The 20,412-nt window shown below is 36.5% G+C and overlaps 1 protein-coding gene across 1 annotated transcript; it reads right to left on the bottom strand.

Moving 5' to 3' along the window:
- Positions 1–1,256: 1,256 nt before the first annotated feature.
- Positions 1,257–13,767, bottom strand: LOC140857117 (CSC1-like protein At1g32090). Its single transcript, XM_073255496.1, has 11 exons — positions 13,148–13,767; positions 11,390–11,542; positions 9,959–10,094; positions 8,348–8,449; positions 7,963–8,082; positions 7,758–7,838; positions 7,161–7,501; positions 5,470–5,715; positions 4,035–4,359; positions 3,464–3,697; positions 1,257–1,933 (listed from the first exon to the last, which is right to left on the bottom strand). Exons 1-11 carry the CDS (start codon positions 13,465–13,467, stop codon positions 1,709–1,711), a joined length of 2,283 nt encoding a protein of 760 aa, XP_073111597.1. The 5' UTR covers positions 13,468–13,767; the 3' UTR covers positions 1,257–1,708.
- Between the last annotated feature and the right edge of the window lie 6,645 nt (positions 13,768–20,412).

Raw genomic sequence — 20,412 nt, 5'->3', positions numbered from 1 at the left:
CAACCTTCTTATGCCCTGTGTCGATGTACCTCCCTAATATTTTTTTTTTATTCAATAAATTTCTTATGCATGCTTGTTCATCTTGTAGGTTTTTTTTTTTTTTTTTTTTTAATGAGCTTACTAGTTTTTCATCTATAAACATACCTTGTTTAATATTGTAGATCAAATCTCTTTCAATCACAAAATAGATGGAAGATTACTAGTTTTTCATCTATAAACATACCTTGTTTAATATTGTAGATCAAATCTCTTTCAATCACAAAATAGATGGAAGATTACTAGTTTTTCATCTATAAACATACCTTGTTTAATATTGTAGATCAAATCTCTTTCAATCACAAAATAGATGGAAGAGGTCAGAGTGCTTTGAGAGCTGTGCAAGGCATGATCTAACCATTGACGTCATGAAAGAAGATTAACCCGAACCGGTCATCGTAACCGTTTGGAGGGCTGTACCCTCCCCCACGAACCAGGAAAAGCTCGACGGACACGGTTTACCTATCAACAGACTAGCTGGCGGTTGCGCCCTTGCGAGTAATTTAGAAAGAGTGGAAAGAACATCAGCAAACTTCAGTGTCAAAATTAAGAAAAGCCCTCTGAATTTAAGACAACCAGGTTGCACTTTCCCTTTATCACTGTCTATCGAGCTGGACCAGAAACCAGCAAATTCACCGACGAGAAGTTCAAAGATTTCTGTTCCATTTCCCCACAATTTTTTTCTTATTAAAGTCGGCATCATATTTTAGACATATTTCTGTAATTAAATAATTATAACATATTCCTTCATTATCAAGCCCTTTTTCTTAGCATAATTTTATACCGATATTTAATGCCGGAACTAGAAGTCATATCCATATATACATTGTGCCAAAAAAATAAAAAACTTTTTCACATATTTAATAAAGAATCCTTTCACCAAATGAAGGGTTCTTCTAATCAGTTGGCCTTCCATTTTTGTGTTAATCTTTGAAGTTTAATTTCGGCAATCAAATCGTTCCTTGCTCTTCACACTGCACCAATTCACATCCATGGTCATTCAACTAAAGGCAAAAGTATGCGAGGAAGATTGAATTGTGGATCATTCAACTTAAAGATTCAGGAAAGCGGTGAAAAATTCAGCCAGTTTGTAAAATGAATGCTGGTGATTCAAACTTGTACGATTTGGATTGCAATACAACTTTCTCCGCAAAGGTCGGATGGCTCCACCCCGCCACTTGAGCAAGAGATCGAGGGTTCAACCCCGGTTGGAGTAGTAATGGTAGAAAGGTGGAGATTAGCTCTTCGATTATCAAAAGAAAAAAAATAATACAACATTCTCCAGAAAGTTCAGAATAAAAGCTTCAGCCTTTATGTGTAAGCATACAAATTTCATACCCACATAAATATATACATACAGACATACATTTGTCTTAAATCCTCCTAAACCCACTATATGCTCCAATATTTTGTCTGACTTGCAATTCTAGTTTATAACTAAGCAAATTAGTTGTAACACAATTCAGAACTCGGTAATTGGGCATAAAGTGAGCTAGTTATGAACTTGTACAATGAATGGGCAACAGATACATCAAACAAATCAGTCTGCATGCATACGTTTTCGCATGAAAGATAAAAGGAGACAAAAATAATGAACTAACGTTAACTAAAATAGCAAACTTAAATCAGAGGATTCATACAAGAAAGAGTTGCAGGTCAGACGACAAATGTGTTAAGGTTCAATTTCATAATGGTATACATACTGGGGTGAAGAAGAACCAAATTCACTCCTTGTGGGTGAGGACATATAAGATTGGCCTTTGTCAACTCTGACCTCCCCCGTTTCCACATCCTCAATTGAACGGAAGATCGGGTGCAAGTACGCATCAGCTAAGTAAGCCTTAAGGTTAAGGTTAGGTTCAGAAGCTCGCTCCATCATATCCTTCTCCATCGCTTCCTGACATCATTGCAGAAAAACAAAATGATGCATTTATATTTCTTTTACTAAAAAAGAAAAAGTAGATGAATAAGAAACATAATGAATCTTCTGTTATAACTTCTAATCAGTCAAGAAGGGGGGAAATATGTGATGGTTTGTATTTTTCCTACATTGGTTAACAATGGACATGTAATGCCAATTGAAGCTAGCATAGAGCAAATTTCTAATGGCTTAAATTGAAAGAGAACATGATATCTTAATTCTTATAACCTTGAAGCTTTCTTTTCTTCTTCCCCCATCTATGCATCAAATGTCCATGTGGCCGTTTGGTCTCATATTTCCTCAAGTTTATTGAGAACCTATAGTATTATAACCTTGAAAGCCTATAGTATTATAACCCTCAATCTCTTTCATCCTCTCGTCTAATGTGCAAACTCTAATGCATGGTGCACATAATCTATTACTCTCCGGAGGCATTACAAAAAATATCAATCTTACACAGAATGGAAAGAACAGATGTGAAGACTACAAAGTTCGGACATAATTCAGCATTCAGAAAATAGATAATTAGATACAATAATAGCATTTCAGTATAGGATTCCTATTATGCAGCCAAAAATATTACATATACCATGTGTATTCTATGGTTGAGAGGAAGAATCGGCCAAACATCTCTTCATCAGATGTACGGCAATCTCTAGCATTTGGAGCCATTCAGGCACCTATTCAAAATTCATCAAAGAACACAGGATATACAACATCTTTGTGATCTATGGAGGAGCAGATGGATTACAATCTGCTCCCATCTGAGCCTGTTCTCTGTCTGGAAATGCATTTTGTCAATGAAGGGAAACAGCCAACTACGAGCAATTTAAGCTATGATTTTGTACTGGACTGGCATCACACATAAAAAAGAGGCATAGGCTTCCTGATAAGAAAGAGTCTCGTCAGGTTGTTAGACCTTAAAACTACTGTGTTCTCTGCCAATGATGGAAAGGATGGGGCATGTTAGTTGCAGCAGCTTGCTGGCAAGTCTGGATTGAGAGCAGTATCAGAATTTTAATGAATTCCTGGTGTACCATCACAGAGCTGTTAAGAAGAATCAAGAGGCTCATGATATCCTGGTTGGTGATGGTTCCAGAGAAGGATGCTAGACCTGTGAAGTCCTTCTGCAAGCAGACTAGTATTAGAGGGGCTTAAGAATGGCATAGTGATTCTACTTGCAGGCTTTTGCTGAAACTCTGGTTCCCGTAATCTCTTTTACTTTGTTTTATTCCCATTTTTCACTTCTGAACTCCTCTTAATCTTTAATGAAATTCTTTAGGCATTACGTGCCTATTGTCTCCTCAAAAAAGGAAAAAAGTCAATATAATGAATTTTAAAAATATTAAATCCAAATGTTGTGGAACTACCATTTTGAGAAAGTGAGATGGTTCTACTGACGTAAACAGCAACGTAAGTGAAACTCCAATTGAAGGAGATAGGGCTATTGATCAATATGAATTGTAAATAGGTATCCAGAAATTTAGAGCATAATATTGAACTTACCTCTAGCGGATATTTTCTAAAAGCAGGTTCAAATCGGCTTTTGCAGTACTTGTGAAACCATATTGTCAGTACAGGCAGAATAATAAGTAAAGGAGTGGAGTTAGCAGCTTTCTTTGTGCTGAGTAAACCGAGCAGAAGCAATTGGGATATCAACAAACTAGCTATTATGCGGCCATGAACATGTGGCCAAAATGCACCGGCACTTTCATATTCTTGATTGTAAACATTAGTTATCTGCAAACAGCAAATATAAAAAATGGATCAGAAGACAAACACTAAAAGTGAGTCCAGACAAAGTTGATGCATTACTCCATTATCATTTAAAATGAACTAGATGAGAAGAAGAACATCTCCATGACATATATTCTTAACACTATTGGACAGTGAAGAGTAAATCACTATGTAAGCGGCTATTGGCCATATTTATATTCCACTGGGTCTCCAACAGCAAAAATACTATAATTTTCCTTGGTAAGTATTCATGCTCTGAAGGATGTAATCATTTTCAACAAGAAGCACATGGAGATAATATCAAGAAAAAGCAGAAGAAAACTACTAGCAAGGTGATAACCTGGTGTCGATAAACAAGGAATGCAAAGGCAAAGAATACTAGTATAAAGGGAAGAAGCAGTGGAGTGACTACAGCATAGACAAGCCCAAGGAGAAAATATAATTGGAGTGTTGGAAGGGTCTCAGGAAGCCCAATGCTTCCAGGGTCCATTGCCTTCTCTCTGTCCCTCTCTGTTTTCACTAAAAACATGTTTTTCAGATGATATATGACCAATGGCTTCAGTCGAAGTATCTCGCTGGCAATGCCAGCCCACCCATCAACCATTATGTATGTCATAAAGAATGTAGCTTTCATTGGTATAGATACTCCAATGGTTCTTGGGATCCTGCAATAATTAGAAGAATAAGAACTTTGGATTAAAAAAAGAATGAAAGAGACTAGCTAAACTAGAAAAAGACATAATGCCCTTTGAGAAACATCCAATTAAACAAGAATATAATGCAGACTACCACAGATGCTATTACTGTCTTCAATATGTTGCCATAAATCAGTTGTGTGCTAGACACAATGATGTGACATGGATACCACTGCCCACAAAGTTTATATCCCTACCTTCTTCTTTCTAGCAAAATTTGTAGTTTGTGAATTTTCCACCATGTAGAAGTTAATTAAACTATAAATTAATTATTTAACCAACTTCACTTTAGAATACAAGAAATATCAAGTCTTGAGATTGCAGATATGACCAACAAATATATGATACCCTTACCCTGCTTATGCTCGAAAAGTTTCATCTTTGATTATGGCTCTTCCAAGTTTCTTTCTGAAGACCCAAACTATAACATTCAATGGTCCTACAAGATTTATGGTTGAAAATGCCTAACTTTATGTTGCTTTAAAATTTACAAAATAAATGTTAATTTTACATGTTTTAAAATTTTACCGAACTATTGAGTCCTTTGGAGTAGCTGCAGTAACATCTTTAACATTTTTAAAATAAGAGAAAGTAATAAAACAGAATAAGCACCATAGTCTGGGTAAGAGATGCCTTCATATGTATAAAATTCAGTCACATATTACATCAGATGGTCCTGAATGCCAATTGCAGATATCACTATAAATGATCCAAAACTCTGCCAGCCTAAACAACAGAACTGACATTCTTTTCAACTTACTTCTTCCAGTACAAATTACACGAGCAAATATTCACAAACATATGATGAAATCTCTGTGCAAATTAAAAGAATGCACGTCCTAATAGACAGAAATGCTAAGGAAAAGAAAAATGAAAAATGAAAGTTGATAAAATTCTCAAAGAAATGGTGATCACGGTTTCAACAGTAAATAGCAGATATAGCCTATATAGTGGATTAGCATCATTTAACATTGAAACTTCAGTTACAATAAGCAAATGTAAAGCTGACAGCAAAAGGATCAGGAATTAATGTGTGGGTAAATGATGGATGACCATAAAACAAGGGATCAAGGGAATTACTGGGTAGGTGATTGATGAAGAAAAGAATAGAGTTGTTCAAATGCTGTTCCAGTCACTATGCTCCCCAAGAATACGTTCACCAGCATAAAGTAATAATATTTAGCTGCTGCCCTTCTTTCAAGTGATGATATTGACAAGTAGCCTTCCACTTTTGACATAATCATCAGAACTGTTGGAAGAATATATAAGAAGATCTTTAAAGCTAACCCAGGAAGAAATCCTTGTAAGAAGGACTTTATCACCTTTCTGCCCAGGATATGTTAAAAGGACATCAGTTGACTTTATAAAGAATATGATCGCTGAGACAATTTAAGTCAAATAATTATGATAGAAGTTGTAATAATGTAATTTCATTGAAACCATATAGCATATGAAGGTTAATGAATTTTAGCCAGCCAACTGGGCTGCAAGTTTGCAAAAAGGATACTGACACAAATGCCCTCGACAGATATATTTTATGCTTTGTTATAGATAGACATACTTTTTGAACATATGGTATACGGTTTAAGAAATTCAAAATCCATAATGGGCCATCCTAATCAATATCCCCATTGCTGACTTCAATTTGCACCTATAAAAAAGCCTCAAAAAGAAAATTATATCTTTCAAAGATGTCTAAATTATGCATCATATGGATGGCAACAGTTGTGCTAGGATGGTGAAATACAGGGCATTTCATTTAAATATCAGTGGTGTGAATCTTTCTAATTTAGAAGATCCACCGTTGATTTTAAATCGTCAAGTCCTTCACCAAAGATTAACATTTAGCATGCAATCTATATATACATAAAGAGAAACATGTACACATATACATCAAATTGATATTTTTTCTTTAAAATAAGAAGTAATGTACTAAATTTAATGTACAAACTCCAAATATCATGCTTAGATAGACAAAGGCATGCACTAAATGTATGGAGGTGACACTATGCTTAAAGAAAATTGTTAGAAAAAAACCATTAGTTGATCTAACAGTTTATAGTTATTAACCAAGTTAAGATTATATTACAAAATATTAGTAAATAAGTCTTAGTCAACAAAGGGCCCATAATATATCACAACTGATATTATCTTTGAAGTGCATCGCTTCTCAGAATCGTACAGTAATAAGAATTATTATTGATTAGGTCAAAATTTGTTTTTTGTCAATTAAACTGAATTCAAATGAAGCAAATCGAACTAAGGTCATTGTTTCAAAAACTAGGATCACAAGAACAGAGAAAGTATCTGCATAATGATCCTTGTTGCAGAGGTGCTAAAGATGCCCCATTAACCACATGTGCTAGATAATTAAAATCATCATTCTCCAACTAGTTAATTTGACAAATCTATTATGATAAATAATCAACCATATGCTATACATCTAGCCATAATTTAACAAATTAAGATAATGATATAAAAATGGATAAACAAGTCAAAACCAAGTATGATAATACACGATCCATCCCATGGAGTTGAGGTGTTACAAGCTAGTGTTGTACCAACATAGCACTGGCTAGGTACCTGCCATGCTAGTGCTTGACATAAACTGGCATGGAAACATGCTGCATGCCATTAAGTCATTGGCACAGTATGTAGAATGCCCAATCAACTGTGCTGTGCAGAATTCTGATTCATGATCCAGCCTATACCAAACCAAAATCTTACAAATGCATAGTACATTTCACTGGGTGACATCGACAGATACTTACATTTCTATCACCCGCCTGAGAAACGGAGCAACTTTTTCAAGGCCCTCAAGATTTGCAAGTGATTGCACAAATGCAATGGGTATCATGTAAAAGAACACCAGTGCAAACACTAATATTGATATTATAAGCCTTCTGATGCTGAGAGAAACAAATGGTATAGCCAGATTCCGCCAGTATACATCACGTGGTTCAGGTGCCCAGTCAGTTAACCACCGTGTGGGATTCCTGCTTTGTTGTGTTTGTGCGCACACAGCAGCACCCCATCTCGAATCAAATGTAACAAAAGCTACTGGCATGATAGCCTTTGGATCTTTAAGAACTCTCTGACGCTCAGATGCTATCTGCGATATGATATACGAGAATTACATATTCTGCATCCTGTGGAAGCACTAAACAAATACAGGATTTATATGCATGCACACAAGCTAAGAAATTGCAAGCTTTCTTAAAGCTATGAAACCAATGGACAAGGAGTTGTGGTGATCTGCTACGTTATGAAAGTAACAGGACCCCATCAACTTTAGATGAAATACACCATAAAGAAGGCACACATCCATGTAATATAGGAATTTATAACTAAGAGTATAATTGTCTTACCTTTTTGTCAAGCTCACTGATCTTTTCTCTGTAATAGTCAATTGAATCCACCCTTTCACCACAAAGGCCAAGAAACCCTTTCTGAAATATAAAAAGAACAGCAAGTTGTCAAGTATAAAGTCCACTGTCTCTGCATATAGTATATATCAATATCACTGTATGTAATGCAATTATGAAAACAATTTTTGCCCAATTGTTGGAGTACCTTCCTAGTTGGCCTTTTGCCAGGATGCCTTTCAAATTTGAGCATGTTGTAGTCCAACCAGTTTTGAAGCCTTTCCTTCTGTCTCACAAGTTTAGCAAATTTGTTTGCATTGTAGACAGCCTGAAAATAAGATTGGTAAATTTGAACTTATGAAAATAGGATTTGAAGTAAGACTCAGGCTTAAGAAACCACAATAAAGGAGAAGCAAATAGGTATAAGGACAGGATTGCCCATAGTCTTATAATATGGTATGAAGGGCAAAACAAATTAAGCCGTATCATGGGAAAAAACTGCCATCCAGATTATAAATTAGTAGCAAGAAAATCTGTTACTGGGCATTATACACAGAAAAAAAGGGTAAAAATAACAAAAGAAAATCTTTTACCTGGTGACCCAGATAGTGGTCAGGATGGTTTCTTTGAAAGAATTGTTCCACACTTTCTGATATTGAGTGCCCGGAAACATGTGGTACATTTCTGACCACCACCTGGAAGAATAATAGCAACATTGAATGAGAAGTCAGTTCTGGACTTTTGTTACAAGACACAAACTATCGATATAATAATGAACTTATCAAATATAAATATTAGACTACAAACAGACATGCACTCCTCAATGATCATAAATTAAAGTCTAAATATGGTCATTTTTAATGTTTTAGCCTTGCTTAGGGCTCTACAGAGGTTCAGTTTTGTAATTTAGTCAATTTTGAATTGTTAATGGAAAATGAAGCTTCTTGTATTGGTAAGTTTTCAAAAGCTATATAATGGAATTATCATGAGACCTCCGTGTTGTTTACTTAGGCCATTAAATGCATACATCATGCAACATGGCTAGGAGTCACTCAATATAAATAAGTATTTTGACATTTTTAACTTCCAATAGTGTGCAGATTCAACTTTACAAGGATAGAAATTGCTCTAGCATGATAAAGTCTCCACAAACTCACATAAATCCTCCCACTTTGTTCACTTAAAAACTCCCATAGTACAAGTCAATCTGTATAGTCTTGAGGATAAGATAGAATGGACCTGGAAGCAGTTATCTTACAGTTCTTGATAACTAAAATGCTGTCTCCACAAACTCACATAAATCCACCCACTTTGTTCACTTAAAAACTCCCATAGTACAAGTCAATCTGTATAGTCTTGAGGATAAGATAGAATGGACCTGGAAGCAGTTATCTTACAGTTCTTGATAACTAAAATGCTCACTTTCAATATAAAATATACAATTATTCATCATGGAAGTTCACTTTAAATGAGAAAGTTATTCATTCTCTGCAGAACAGCTGACCAATCTATTTACCATCACCCAATTTTCAGCACACTATTTTGTATCAACATGAATAGATGCGTGACAGCTTTACAGTGTCTTTCCTATATCTATAATTTATTCATGCATGTATAGTTTTATTTTGTAACATCTCATAGTAATATTTAAAAAAAGCACATGATGTTTCTTCATAAATCATTTTCTGCAAATCAGATCTCAAATAAAGGCAGCAAGAAACACTATTTTTTTTTTTTGTCAGGTAGTTAATTAAACCACATCACCAAATTCATTTACAGCTGGTCTAGGTCTTTTAGTTTTATACATATCCAAGGCTTGAAAACATTTGCAAATTGTTGATAGTCATGTCCCCTTATGTGATAAATGCATACTGGTGGAAGATAAAAGATTTTTACTTGAAAGAAAAAGATAAAACACAATATAACTGAAGTGTGCAACACTACCAGAAAGCACATGAACATCCAAGCCAAAGGGGTTCTTAGGGTAAATAATTGCAAGAAAACTTTGTCAATAACACTGAGATGACTTCATTCTCTTTTTCTGTCTGTCAAGTTACCCATTTAATAGGTTACCTCTTACTGGCTTGTGCTTTTCTTCTTTTTGCTTAGTGACTTTACTCTCCCTAACTGGTTATAGAGGAAAAGAGAACTTGGATGCACAACTTTATTATCTGAAAAAGCTTTTACTGCCAGAAAGTACTTACGGTGAACTGATCAACACGACGATGTTGTGAGGCCAGGAAATGTAATCTCATAAATGCCACATTATCATATTCCTTGTAGAGGACGTAACAAGTCCATGCTGTAAACAAATATTCCATTAGAAGGTGAACCCAGAACCTAGAGTCAAACACAAATAACCACAGTAAGATGAAATCCAATACACTAATAATATGAGATGTTGAGAAAGGAATACAAAAAACCTACACTATATAAAGAATAATTTAGAATGTTAGCAGAATCTTATACAGAAAAAACATGACAAGAAAGGAGTCATATAAATATTATCCATTATAATATTGAGCAACCTGTATCCCATCTATTGATTAATTTCATAAAACCTGATCCTCTCTCTCTCTCTCTCTCTCTCTCTCTCTCTCTCACACACACACACACACGCACGCACATGCAAACACATTGTTCAGAGCTTCCTCAAATTTCTCACAATCATTTAGATCTGCCTAACTCCATGACTCCTAATTCCAGTCCCTAACCAAAATCTAAACTGCCCTCCGCAGCTGAGCTGCCTCCAGCCTGTACTGCACACATCTATGCCATTCCAATTGCTTTACCATCACTTTATCTTCTAGTAAAAATGCTGGAAACCCCCCCTGCATACACATTTCATATACATAATGAACATTGTTACGTGTACTTATAACATAAACAAAATTTCAAGTTTCCAAGAGAAAACAACAATTTATCAGCTAATTGTCTGGTATAACTTTTTTATTTTTTGAAATATCAAAATCAAACAATCTAAGGAAATAAAAGAATGCTACATATGTTTATGTATGTATGTATGTGTGAGCACTTAATTTTGTGTACATCCATAACACTTCCCAATTCCCATATTCCTACTCAAGTGCACTCCATGAATTTTGCTTTGGATCCAGGAATTCTAAAACTTTCAGCATTAGAAAATTCCTTTTTCCCCCTTAGAGGAAAGGTGAGAGTGTTTCCTGCTAGGATCCTACTGATACCTCTCTCTAGTGCAAAAGCTGAAAAGAGAGTCACCAACTGGCTAGCAACGTCCGGTTGGTTGTCAGGACCTTGTCCAAAACTCCAATTTAATATTTATCTTTATTCTAGTCTCATAAAACACAGATGTAGAAGATATGCCAACAGATAGACCCTATGTTACATAATTGTGGATGCATGTGTGTGTGTGTGTGTGTGTGAGAGAGAGAGAGATTTGTTGGAAGAACAAAATATCTTGTTAGTTTTAACTCATGGGAACTGGTTTTGGTCATTTGCATTTATCATGGAGTCTTCTATCTTTCCATGTCCAGATAGATGCTTAAATACCACAAGAAACAAGCACCAAAGAAACAGCTCTAGTTTACAGAAGTAAAGCTATAAGCAGTTGCTATGATGAAGGAAATATAATCACCATGAGAGATATCTCTAATTACCTCTGCGATCCAGGACTGACATTTGAAATAGAAAGTTTATCAATATCACTGGAAACTATTTCTTTCCTGAGGTTGAATAATGTTCCACCAGAAACATTGACTGGAATAAGAAATGCTAATGCAAGGATTGTCATCGGCACAAAAATCTTTAAGCTGTCAAAGGAGGAAAAGAAAGAATTTAGAGACCCAATCAACTACTTCCATTACAAGTGTAATTAGATAAAAATGATTGCAGTAAACTATTTAAGTGGATAATCTAAGAACTGAAAAAAAATTGTGGTAGTAGAACATGACTAGTAAAAGATCTTATGGTCTATAAAATTTCACAAGGAATCAATGAAAGGCTACCAACAGTTCGTTCATCCATGTTCCTAGAAAATCTGGACATCCTCTGACGTCAGCAAATAGATATTCTGAAAGGTTCTGATTGGCAGTATCAAAATGGATGGCTTCTATCACAGCAAACTGTCGTATAAAAGGTAGCATTGTACTGACAACCGAATTACAATATGAGGAGTCAAGAATTATTTATTTAATCCAAATTTTAGCATGCAAAAAACTTGAAAGCTTGCTATGTGATACCTTCCTTCACTGGCCTCAATTTGACAATCAAGAACATCCTACCATGATCTCAGAAAAAGAAAAGCAAGTAATTGAATCTTGGAAACAACACAAATGGTATCATTGTAATATGTTAAAAGCATTACATAGCCAATGTTAATTCTGAAATTAGGTAACCAGTGAGTGCTTATTTTGAGCCAGCTTAATGAATCACCTAAAAAAAATTCTTAAGGCATTTCGCTTTTTAAATGTCATGTGCTTGTATTAATGCAAAGAAGATGTAAGAAGGTAATAATATGAACAACCCACCTAATATTTGTCTTATTTTCCAGTCGCTGTAGTGATATGCTAAACTCTTAAATGCTGAACCAATGGATATATAAATCCACGATCTTTTTAAACCAAAAAAATCCGAGCTCCGAAATAAACTGTAAGGTACACAGCATCAACAGACACGACTACCCCAGATAATAAGACCAAGAATGTGGCATCACATGAAGTCAGATTATATGAAAAAAATCAAATAAATGTTTTTACATATCAAAAACTAAGAGGTTTGTGACGCCAATTAAATAGTCACTTGTGATCACCATATACACAGCCACTCAAAAACGTAACAGTATAATAGTTGGGTTTAAAAGCCCAGACAATCTTCTTTGTCCTTTTCATTTATCAACAATATCAACTAGAAAAAAATGAGAAAGAAACAAGCTAAAAGATGGGCTTCGCTTATCGTGAAAACCCCAGCCCAAAGGCAAGAAGACCCGACAAGCAGACCTCATGCAAAGATGTCTTCTTCCCCCCGTCCCCCTCCCCCTCCGGAACCCAATGATGTGGCTTTTAAGAATATAATTAAGTCACATTTTTTTTCATTAAAAAAAAAAAACTTCGAGTAATTTGAAAAGACAGCTCTGTCAAGAATTCTCGATAGAGAAGAACAAATTAGACAAAGATTATTTTCTTCCAAAACCAACGAAATATCATCCACCTCTAAGAGTATAAATGAAGTTAAATACCCAAGAAATCAAAAACTTTAACAAATCCAAGAAACAGAGCTCCACCAATACCAACATTTTTTCCAAGAGAAGTTAAATATCCAAGAAACCAAAACTTTACCAGGTCCAAGAAACCGTACTCCACCAATACCAAAGTTTTTTTCCAAGAAAAGAAAGAAAGAAAAAGAATTCTTGAACGTACCCAAGAATGTAGATCCGGAGGTAGACGGCGGAGTCCAGGCCGGCGTGCTGGATGATCTCGGCCTGGCTCATTCTCAGCGCCCCGGGCATCCAGTTGAGGAAAGTTAGGTAGGTCCAGAGGTTCAGGTTGACGAACCTCCCCACCCCGCGGCCGCCACTCCCCCGCCGCGGGCTCGTCCTCCCGCCGCTTGTGTACCACTTGGGGAAGTAGACGCGGTCGTTTATGGGCTGAATCCTCATCACTGCGAAGAGCAACAGGAAGGCGATGGCGCTTACTATGTTGATGAACGCCGACACCCCCAAATCCTCCAAAGTGGCCATTATACTCCACAAAATCCCACAACAACAAGATTAAGAGGGACAAAAAGAAGCGAAAACACGCCAAAAGAGGGGTTTTTGGAGAGAAGCGCGTGAATTTGGGACTCAGATAAAGAGAGAGAGCGGAAGGAGAACAAAATGGGAGTTTGTGGAGGGCGAGAGGAATCTGGTATACTGCTTCTACAGCTCTTTTATAAAGAAAGTGGGAAGGGAGTTGCCAAAAATAAAAAAAGAGAGTGGGAAGGGGAAAGGAGTTGCTTTCCTGCCGGGGACAGCGGGAGTGCTGCTCCTCTCGGCGGAGTAATGTTGGCTGAGTGTAACAGCGGTGACCGGATCTCGAAGAAAAAGGAGGGAGAGGAACACCGCGGAACAGTTTCTGCTGCTCCGCCGAAACTATACTGTCGACCTACAGGAGCTGCCACGTTATTCCTTTTCGCGCTTCAGCGAGCGAGTTTTCATCAGAAGCCAATAAAAATGAGCCACGTAGATGGTTCTCTTTCATGTACACTGATCCCACGAAGAGGATAAAGCGCACCTGGGGCATAAAAAACGGAAAAAGGAGTCCGATCATGCTTTCCTCGCCTTATCCGGATTGGCGTCCCGCGTCGATTTTCCGGTTACACCCTCATTCAAGTACTACAATTACACAAACACCATTCATCAGAAGAAGAAACTGATCGATGGCCATTTTCGTATCTGCCAGTAGAATGACGTCCCCTGATCGAGCCACGTGGAAATCATAGAACTAAAAAGCGAACATCGGCGAGTTTCGGGTTTCAGTTTCCATTTATTACGATGATTTATAACTAGGAGCCACCGAGAGGCTACTAATCATTCACCTACACCTAGTTTCATGGTGGAACCCACGTGAACCTACGTAGATGCAATTGCCATCAATAGTCGAAGAAATTACGATTGTCTTCACTTCTTTACGATTCTCCGCCGTTCCACTTCCGCGATTTTGGCGCTACCTGTTCCGGTGGATCGCACATGGGATCCGAAGGAGAGCGAGTTAGAAGATATCTCGGCGATGACTGCGGCGTGTTTAGTGACAATATGATGATTAAATAATAGTCTAAATGGGGGCCTGGATAACTATTAGCATCTTACATCATGATAATCGGCAGCACAGCTCCATTTTGCTGGCTTTCTGAGAATATATTAAATTTGTTCCATTACGCGGAGCCGAGATGTAACGATTACTTCCACTTCACGCGTTTAAGAACCAGTTCCTGGAGAACATATGCTTCAGAAAAAGGTCCTTTAATCAAAGGATCAATGTGTCACCCATGATCCCAGGCATCTGTTAGATGGTTAGTTTGCCAAGGAGATGTTTGTTTCGCCAAAAAGAGGGAGAAAGATGCGGTCAACAGAAAAATGTATATTTAATTAAATATAAATCATTGTAGGGTGTATCAATTTTTTTATAATCAATCAAATATACAAACATCATTTTTTTAGATATCATATAGTCACATATTAATTTTTTAGAAAAAAAATTAATATAGGAAAAATTTTTCTGTGAACAAACGAGTCCAAAATGCGTGGAATACATGTATTGTTTTATTTTCTAATAAAAATTAAAGAACTGATTTGAACTTTGGTCTGTGATCATGCTGACAAAAAAGAAAAAGGTGGTGGAATAGGAAGAAAACAGGGTAAATAAACACATAAGATGTAAAAGCATCAATACGTTTATGCATGATTACATTTAATCAAAAAAGATTTTTTTTTTTTTGGTAAGATACATTATATCAGAGAAGTTAATAGTATATGGTAGAATAGATGCGGAAGAGAAGGGTAAGTTCCATTTTAGTTGCAATTTTATTTTCCCATTCTTCTTTTCCATTTTGCTGGACAGTATTAGATAAATGAACAGAAATCTTTGGAAAGATATAACGGAGCTACAAGTTTGAGTTTAAATAAAATATATGCAACTCTCATTTGGTCGACGCTACCGGATTAATCAGCAGACGTGTCGACAGAAACAAAAACGATGAAGTGTTCTTTCGGTACAGTTAGGGTAAGGCAGGTCTCAAAAGAGAGAGGAAAACAGAAGGAAAACAGAAAAGCTGAATAAGAATGGTAGGAAAAACCATTCTACGTAAGTGGGATGCATCACTTCGATGTATTTGGAACATGAATATAATTGCTTATTACCATGACATGTAAAGGCTTGTACCGAACATGAAAAAAGGTCCAAATTTTTTGACAGCACCAATGGAACCGCTATCTACTTAACAAACAAAAAAAAAGAACGTATTTTTGAATTCCAGATTATTTGTCCTTGAATTTATAGGTAAAGATTTTTAATATTTTAGAACATATTTGGTTGAAAAAAATTGGCCTCCATGATGAAAATGGTAATGAATGACTTCTATTTCAACATCTGGAGAGAATGTCATTCTCATTCCAATTTCAAGGGAAATAAAAATGATCCAATCCCCTACAATTGAATTTCTATTTTTTTTTAATATTTAAATATTATTTCAATTTCGATTCCGATCACAAGTAAAATGTACTGAAGGACATGATCATCCAGATTTTGATTCTAATTCTAATCACGAACGAAACGTATCTTTAATTGACTTAAGCAACATATAATAATGTTCGATAAATCATCTGGACATGGTAGATTGATTCAAAGTTTGCCAAAGTGCTGGTCATTAGAAAACATTCGCAAAACATCTTCTGAAAAGCTTCTTTTTTTCCTTTTCTGGTACTAAAAATAAGAGTTTGTGAAGATTCCAGAAGCCGCCGTGCAAATTTTCCTTCAAGGAGGCAAGGAGCTATTCTTTCCTAGGACTGCCTTTGGTTAGGGAGCAAGGAGGAACGAAAGACTTAATGCACTTTTTCTTTTCCTAGCCAAACATTCATCTCACTATTTTTTTTCTAAGAACAAATAATTTTAACAATTGATATACAGTGAATGCTTTACTTTTATCCTTCTAACCTATTTCTCCTATTTAATTCATGAATAATTCAATATCTAAACTTTCTTTCCACACCAACTTATTCCATTTAACCCAGCCAATTCAGATTTTTATTCTGAAATTGAATCCAGCCGAAACTAACTCAGCCATATAGATAACTTTGGAACAAAGTTATGAATAGTTGACAACACCATTCACCGATCAATGCTTTCTTCCACCCTCACCAAGCAAGTCCATTTCCTAATCATCATAGTGTACTGCCACAGTCATCACATACTACAGTTGTGCATCATCTTCGATGCTCTACAGTGCTCTATCACAGCCCAGAAAAAGAATTGGCATGCTATATTTTATTCATTTTATTCATCTCCTGTATGAGTCCTCTCTTCCACCTGCCTCCAACACATATCTTTGCATGGTAACACCATGTTCCACATAAGCCATCCCGATTTTTCTATAAAATAGGACGCACCATCATCCCATCCCATCTTGATATTTGGGACAGAGAATGTCCTCAGGTATTCTGATTGAAACGCTAGTGGGACAGTCCTGTCCCGATATATAGGATGGTATCCTGTCCCGATATCCCGCAGGACATCTCACTAAGATCTGAATCCTCTTCCACACGCTTCTACTATAAATTTTGTAGATATCACCTGTAATCAATTGTATCTTTTTCATCAACAGTCCTCAAATCTTCCAAAGTTTTCACGACTGTAGTCCCAGTTTACATCTCTTGGCAAACTGTAAGATAAGCAGCTTCAGCAACCAAGTAGATAACATGAGAAGCCGCACTGCTGAAATAAGAACCCTCCTACTTGCATCACTAAGAAGACTTCCTCTCAACTTGCTAAAGCATTCATCATGTTTCTTTGATACAGATATACCAGCAGTTCATAACGTTCATTCTAATAAATCAAGAGGGCATCAACACGTTTTCGAAAAAGACCACCAGGAAATGAATGTTGGCAAGCAAAAATATCTTGAGCCCTCCCTTCAGAATCAACTTCTCTTCAGCAACTTCATCAATGAATTAATTTGGTTTCAGCAGAGGAGCATGACCATCAATTTATACACCGATCGCTATTCAATATGCCATGATGTGTTTACTTTCTTGACAGTCAACATGCGTACACACGGCGCGTTCCTGTTCTACTTGCACTGAATCTTCTTGTACAACAAAGCCAGTATTATTATTATTCTGAAATCTCATTGTAATTTATGTTAAAACAAAAGGAATACAATCACTGAACCTGACTCATCACTGTGTGGGAAAACAAGGGAGTTGATTCTTAATTGGTACGGTTTGTTTAGGTAAAGGGAAAATTGGAACTGTTTAATATTAAAAGGAAGCTCGCACCAAATATAACATCCAGCTCTGCCCAAATAAATGCAGCTCTATCTCCCCATCTGGTAACTTGATGGACAATATAGGGCAACTCACTCCATAATTCTGATAAAACAGAGCACTTTCGAAGTTCTGCATTTCAATACAGATCAACCTATAGAAGACTGAATACCTATATAGAAGTATGCATAATCTCTATCCTAAGTTGGACAAAAATGCCAAGACGACTTCTCCTCCACATTCAACGTGTTATGGATATAGTTCTCCATGAACCAGCAGCAAGTGGGCATTCCACTAGCACCTTTTGTACCAACAAGAAATCAAGAAAAGAAAATCCTTCATCAGATCAAGTGCAACAAACACCAGCCACTAAAATTTTGAATGCTCACAGAGGAACCCACCTAGTCTCAAGTTGGTACTTTGACCACCATAATTCTCCCAGTTAGTTAGAAAAGCAAGCTTCAAGCAGAAAAGTACAAGTGGGTATTTAGGGGTTGCGGCACCGTCAAAACATTATAGCATACAAGGTGGTACTAGAAATGTTAGGTCTTCTTCCTCATAATCACATCAACAAGCTATAACAACCAATCGAGAACATAGGACTGGTCAAGTTTTGATTTAGTAATTTGAATTATTAATTAAACTAGGAATAAGACTAAGAGATTATTTCTTCCACATCTTATAAGGTTGAATTGTCATAGAGATTCCTAGCCAGACTGACTCTTTACTTTTCTAACTCCTAAGGAATTGTGTTAACATAAGAGATTATTTCATCCAAATCCCATGAAGTTGAATTGTCATAGAGATTCCTAGCTAGATTCATGCTTTACTTTTATAACTTATAAGGAATTGTGTTAGTACCAAAGATTCTAACCCCTCGCATATTGGCTAAGGGGTGAGAGACTATAGATATGTCCACACTGATTAGCTTGGCTAGTTTGTTGGGTCGAATTACTAGTGCAATCAGAGACCCTCTTTTTTTTTTTTGGAGGGGGGAGGGGGGGGTGACCCCTTAGGTGATTTCATTCAACAGTCTGCATCACACAATCTGCTAGATCCTTCCCCCTTTGAATAATGGCAAATTAGCATGGTCGAGAGGGAGAAGACAAGGTAGAGTTACAATATAAATTGACAACATGTTGGGCTAGCGAAAAAGCATACATATTTGGGGTACAAGGAAAATAAGATACTTGACCTGGACGCAATTCTTAGAGGAGACATGCAATTGGCAAGTATTTGCCTTAAATGCCAAGGAGACTCTATACAGGCCTCTAACAGCAGCTGAACAATGGACAATGAATCTCCTTCTACTATAGTCTAGAGAAATTTATATGTTTCAATAACGAAAGGCCATTTTTGAAAGCTTAAGCTTCTGCTTCCTCAATGAAGCATGGAGGATAATGGGTTGCTTGACCAATAATGTGGTTCCCATTGCAATCACTTACTATCGCCCCAATAGTAGAGCCCACACATTAGAAGTGGCATCAACATTAGCCTTAACCAAAAGGAGGGGCATTACAAAGATCATTTGAGCTGAGACTAACAGATGAGCATGCTCTTGAACTTATATGGAGCATAGATCTTGGCTGTAGACATGATAGTTGCTGATTTTCAATTTTAGCAATTATTCACAATATGAAGTCAGAAGAGGTTGACATCCTCAAAGACCTTCAAGATTCTAGCCTTCCAAATATGCCATAAAATAGTAGCAACAGATATTAATAGAGAGCAATCAATCTTATCCTTAAGACAAGGTGAATCTAACTATAGGAGTAGGACACCAATTTTTAAATGTCCTGGATGATCCTTGAGTGTGAATAGTGAGAGGACAGGAGAATCAAACTGTTCAAGCAAAATCACACTCAAAGTATGGATGCTCATATGCTTCTAATACTAGGAAGCACATTGGACAAGTGGAATCAAAAGCAGGGAATCTTGTGAATCTCAGTTTTAGCAGGAACTACCTTATCAAGTCATCTCCAAATAACAAGAGTTATGCAAGAATCTTATTCCTTGATTTTCCACAACATCTTCTACACAGGGTCTGCTATTTGAACATGCGAGCAAGAGGCAATATTAACAATTTCTTTGTCAAGAATTTTAAGAGGATGATGAAATTAAGCATGTTAAAGCATAAGATGGTACTTTAATGAGTATGTTCGCACATGAGAGAGGGGGAGGGAGGGAGGGAGGGAGAAGGGGGAAAGGAGAGAGAGAGAGAGAGAGAGAGAGGGATATCAAGGTCATGAACGCATATGATAAATGATCACTGAACAACGTCATAAGAGTTTTATATTCATTCTGTATATCCTATCCAGATGATGGTCCAGAGTTCCAAATTCCAACTAAACCATAACATCCTAGCCTAAGCATTTCAGTCTTCTATTGTGCAAACCAAATATGGCCTATCTTATACTCATCTCCACCAAAATAATTTCTCTTAAGAAAAAGGGGCTCAGTTTCAGTTGAATTAATATGAAAACATTCCAATAAGCATTCTGCAGTGTCTTTGCTTCTCTCTCTCTCTCTCACACACACAGTGGGAAAAGTGTAGGAAGTAAAGGAATTTTAGTAGTTTAGATTATCAGCGAATTGCTTAATGCCACAATAAAATGCATTCATGCCCAAGTGTATTTTTCAAATAACAACAACATTGGCATCCGATCA

The sequence above is a fragment of the Elaeis guineensis genome, chromosome 4 (assembly GCF_000442705.2).
Source record: "Elaeis guineensis isolate ETL-2024a chromosome 4, EG11, whole genome shotgun sequence".
Lineage (NCBI taxonomy): Eukaryota > Viridiplantae > Streptophyta > Magnoliopsida > Arecales > Arecaceae > Elaeis > Elaeis guineensis.
This window is presented reverse-complemented; position numbering and strand designations above follow the sequence as displayed.

Bases quoted from the DNA above. Each gene is read 5' to 3' on its own strand.
- LOC140857117 (XM_073255496.1), bottom strand. From the start codon at position 13,467: ATGGCCACTTTGGAGGATTTGGGGGTGTCGGCGTTCATCAACATAGTA. The intron at 7,839-7,962 runs GTACTCCAACAA...TTTATATTTCAG, and splicing joins GCAAAAGGCCAACTAGGAAG to AAAGGGTTTCTTGGCCTTTG. The intron at 1,934-3,463 runs GTAAGTTCAATA...CAATGATGTCAG, and splicing joins TTAGAAAATATCCGCTAGAG to GAAGCGATGGAGAAGGATAT.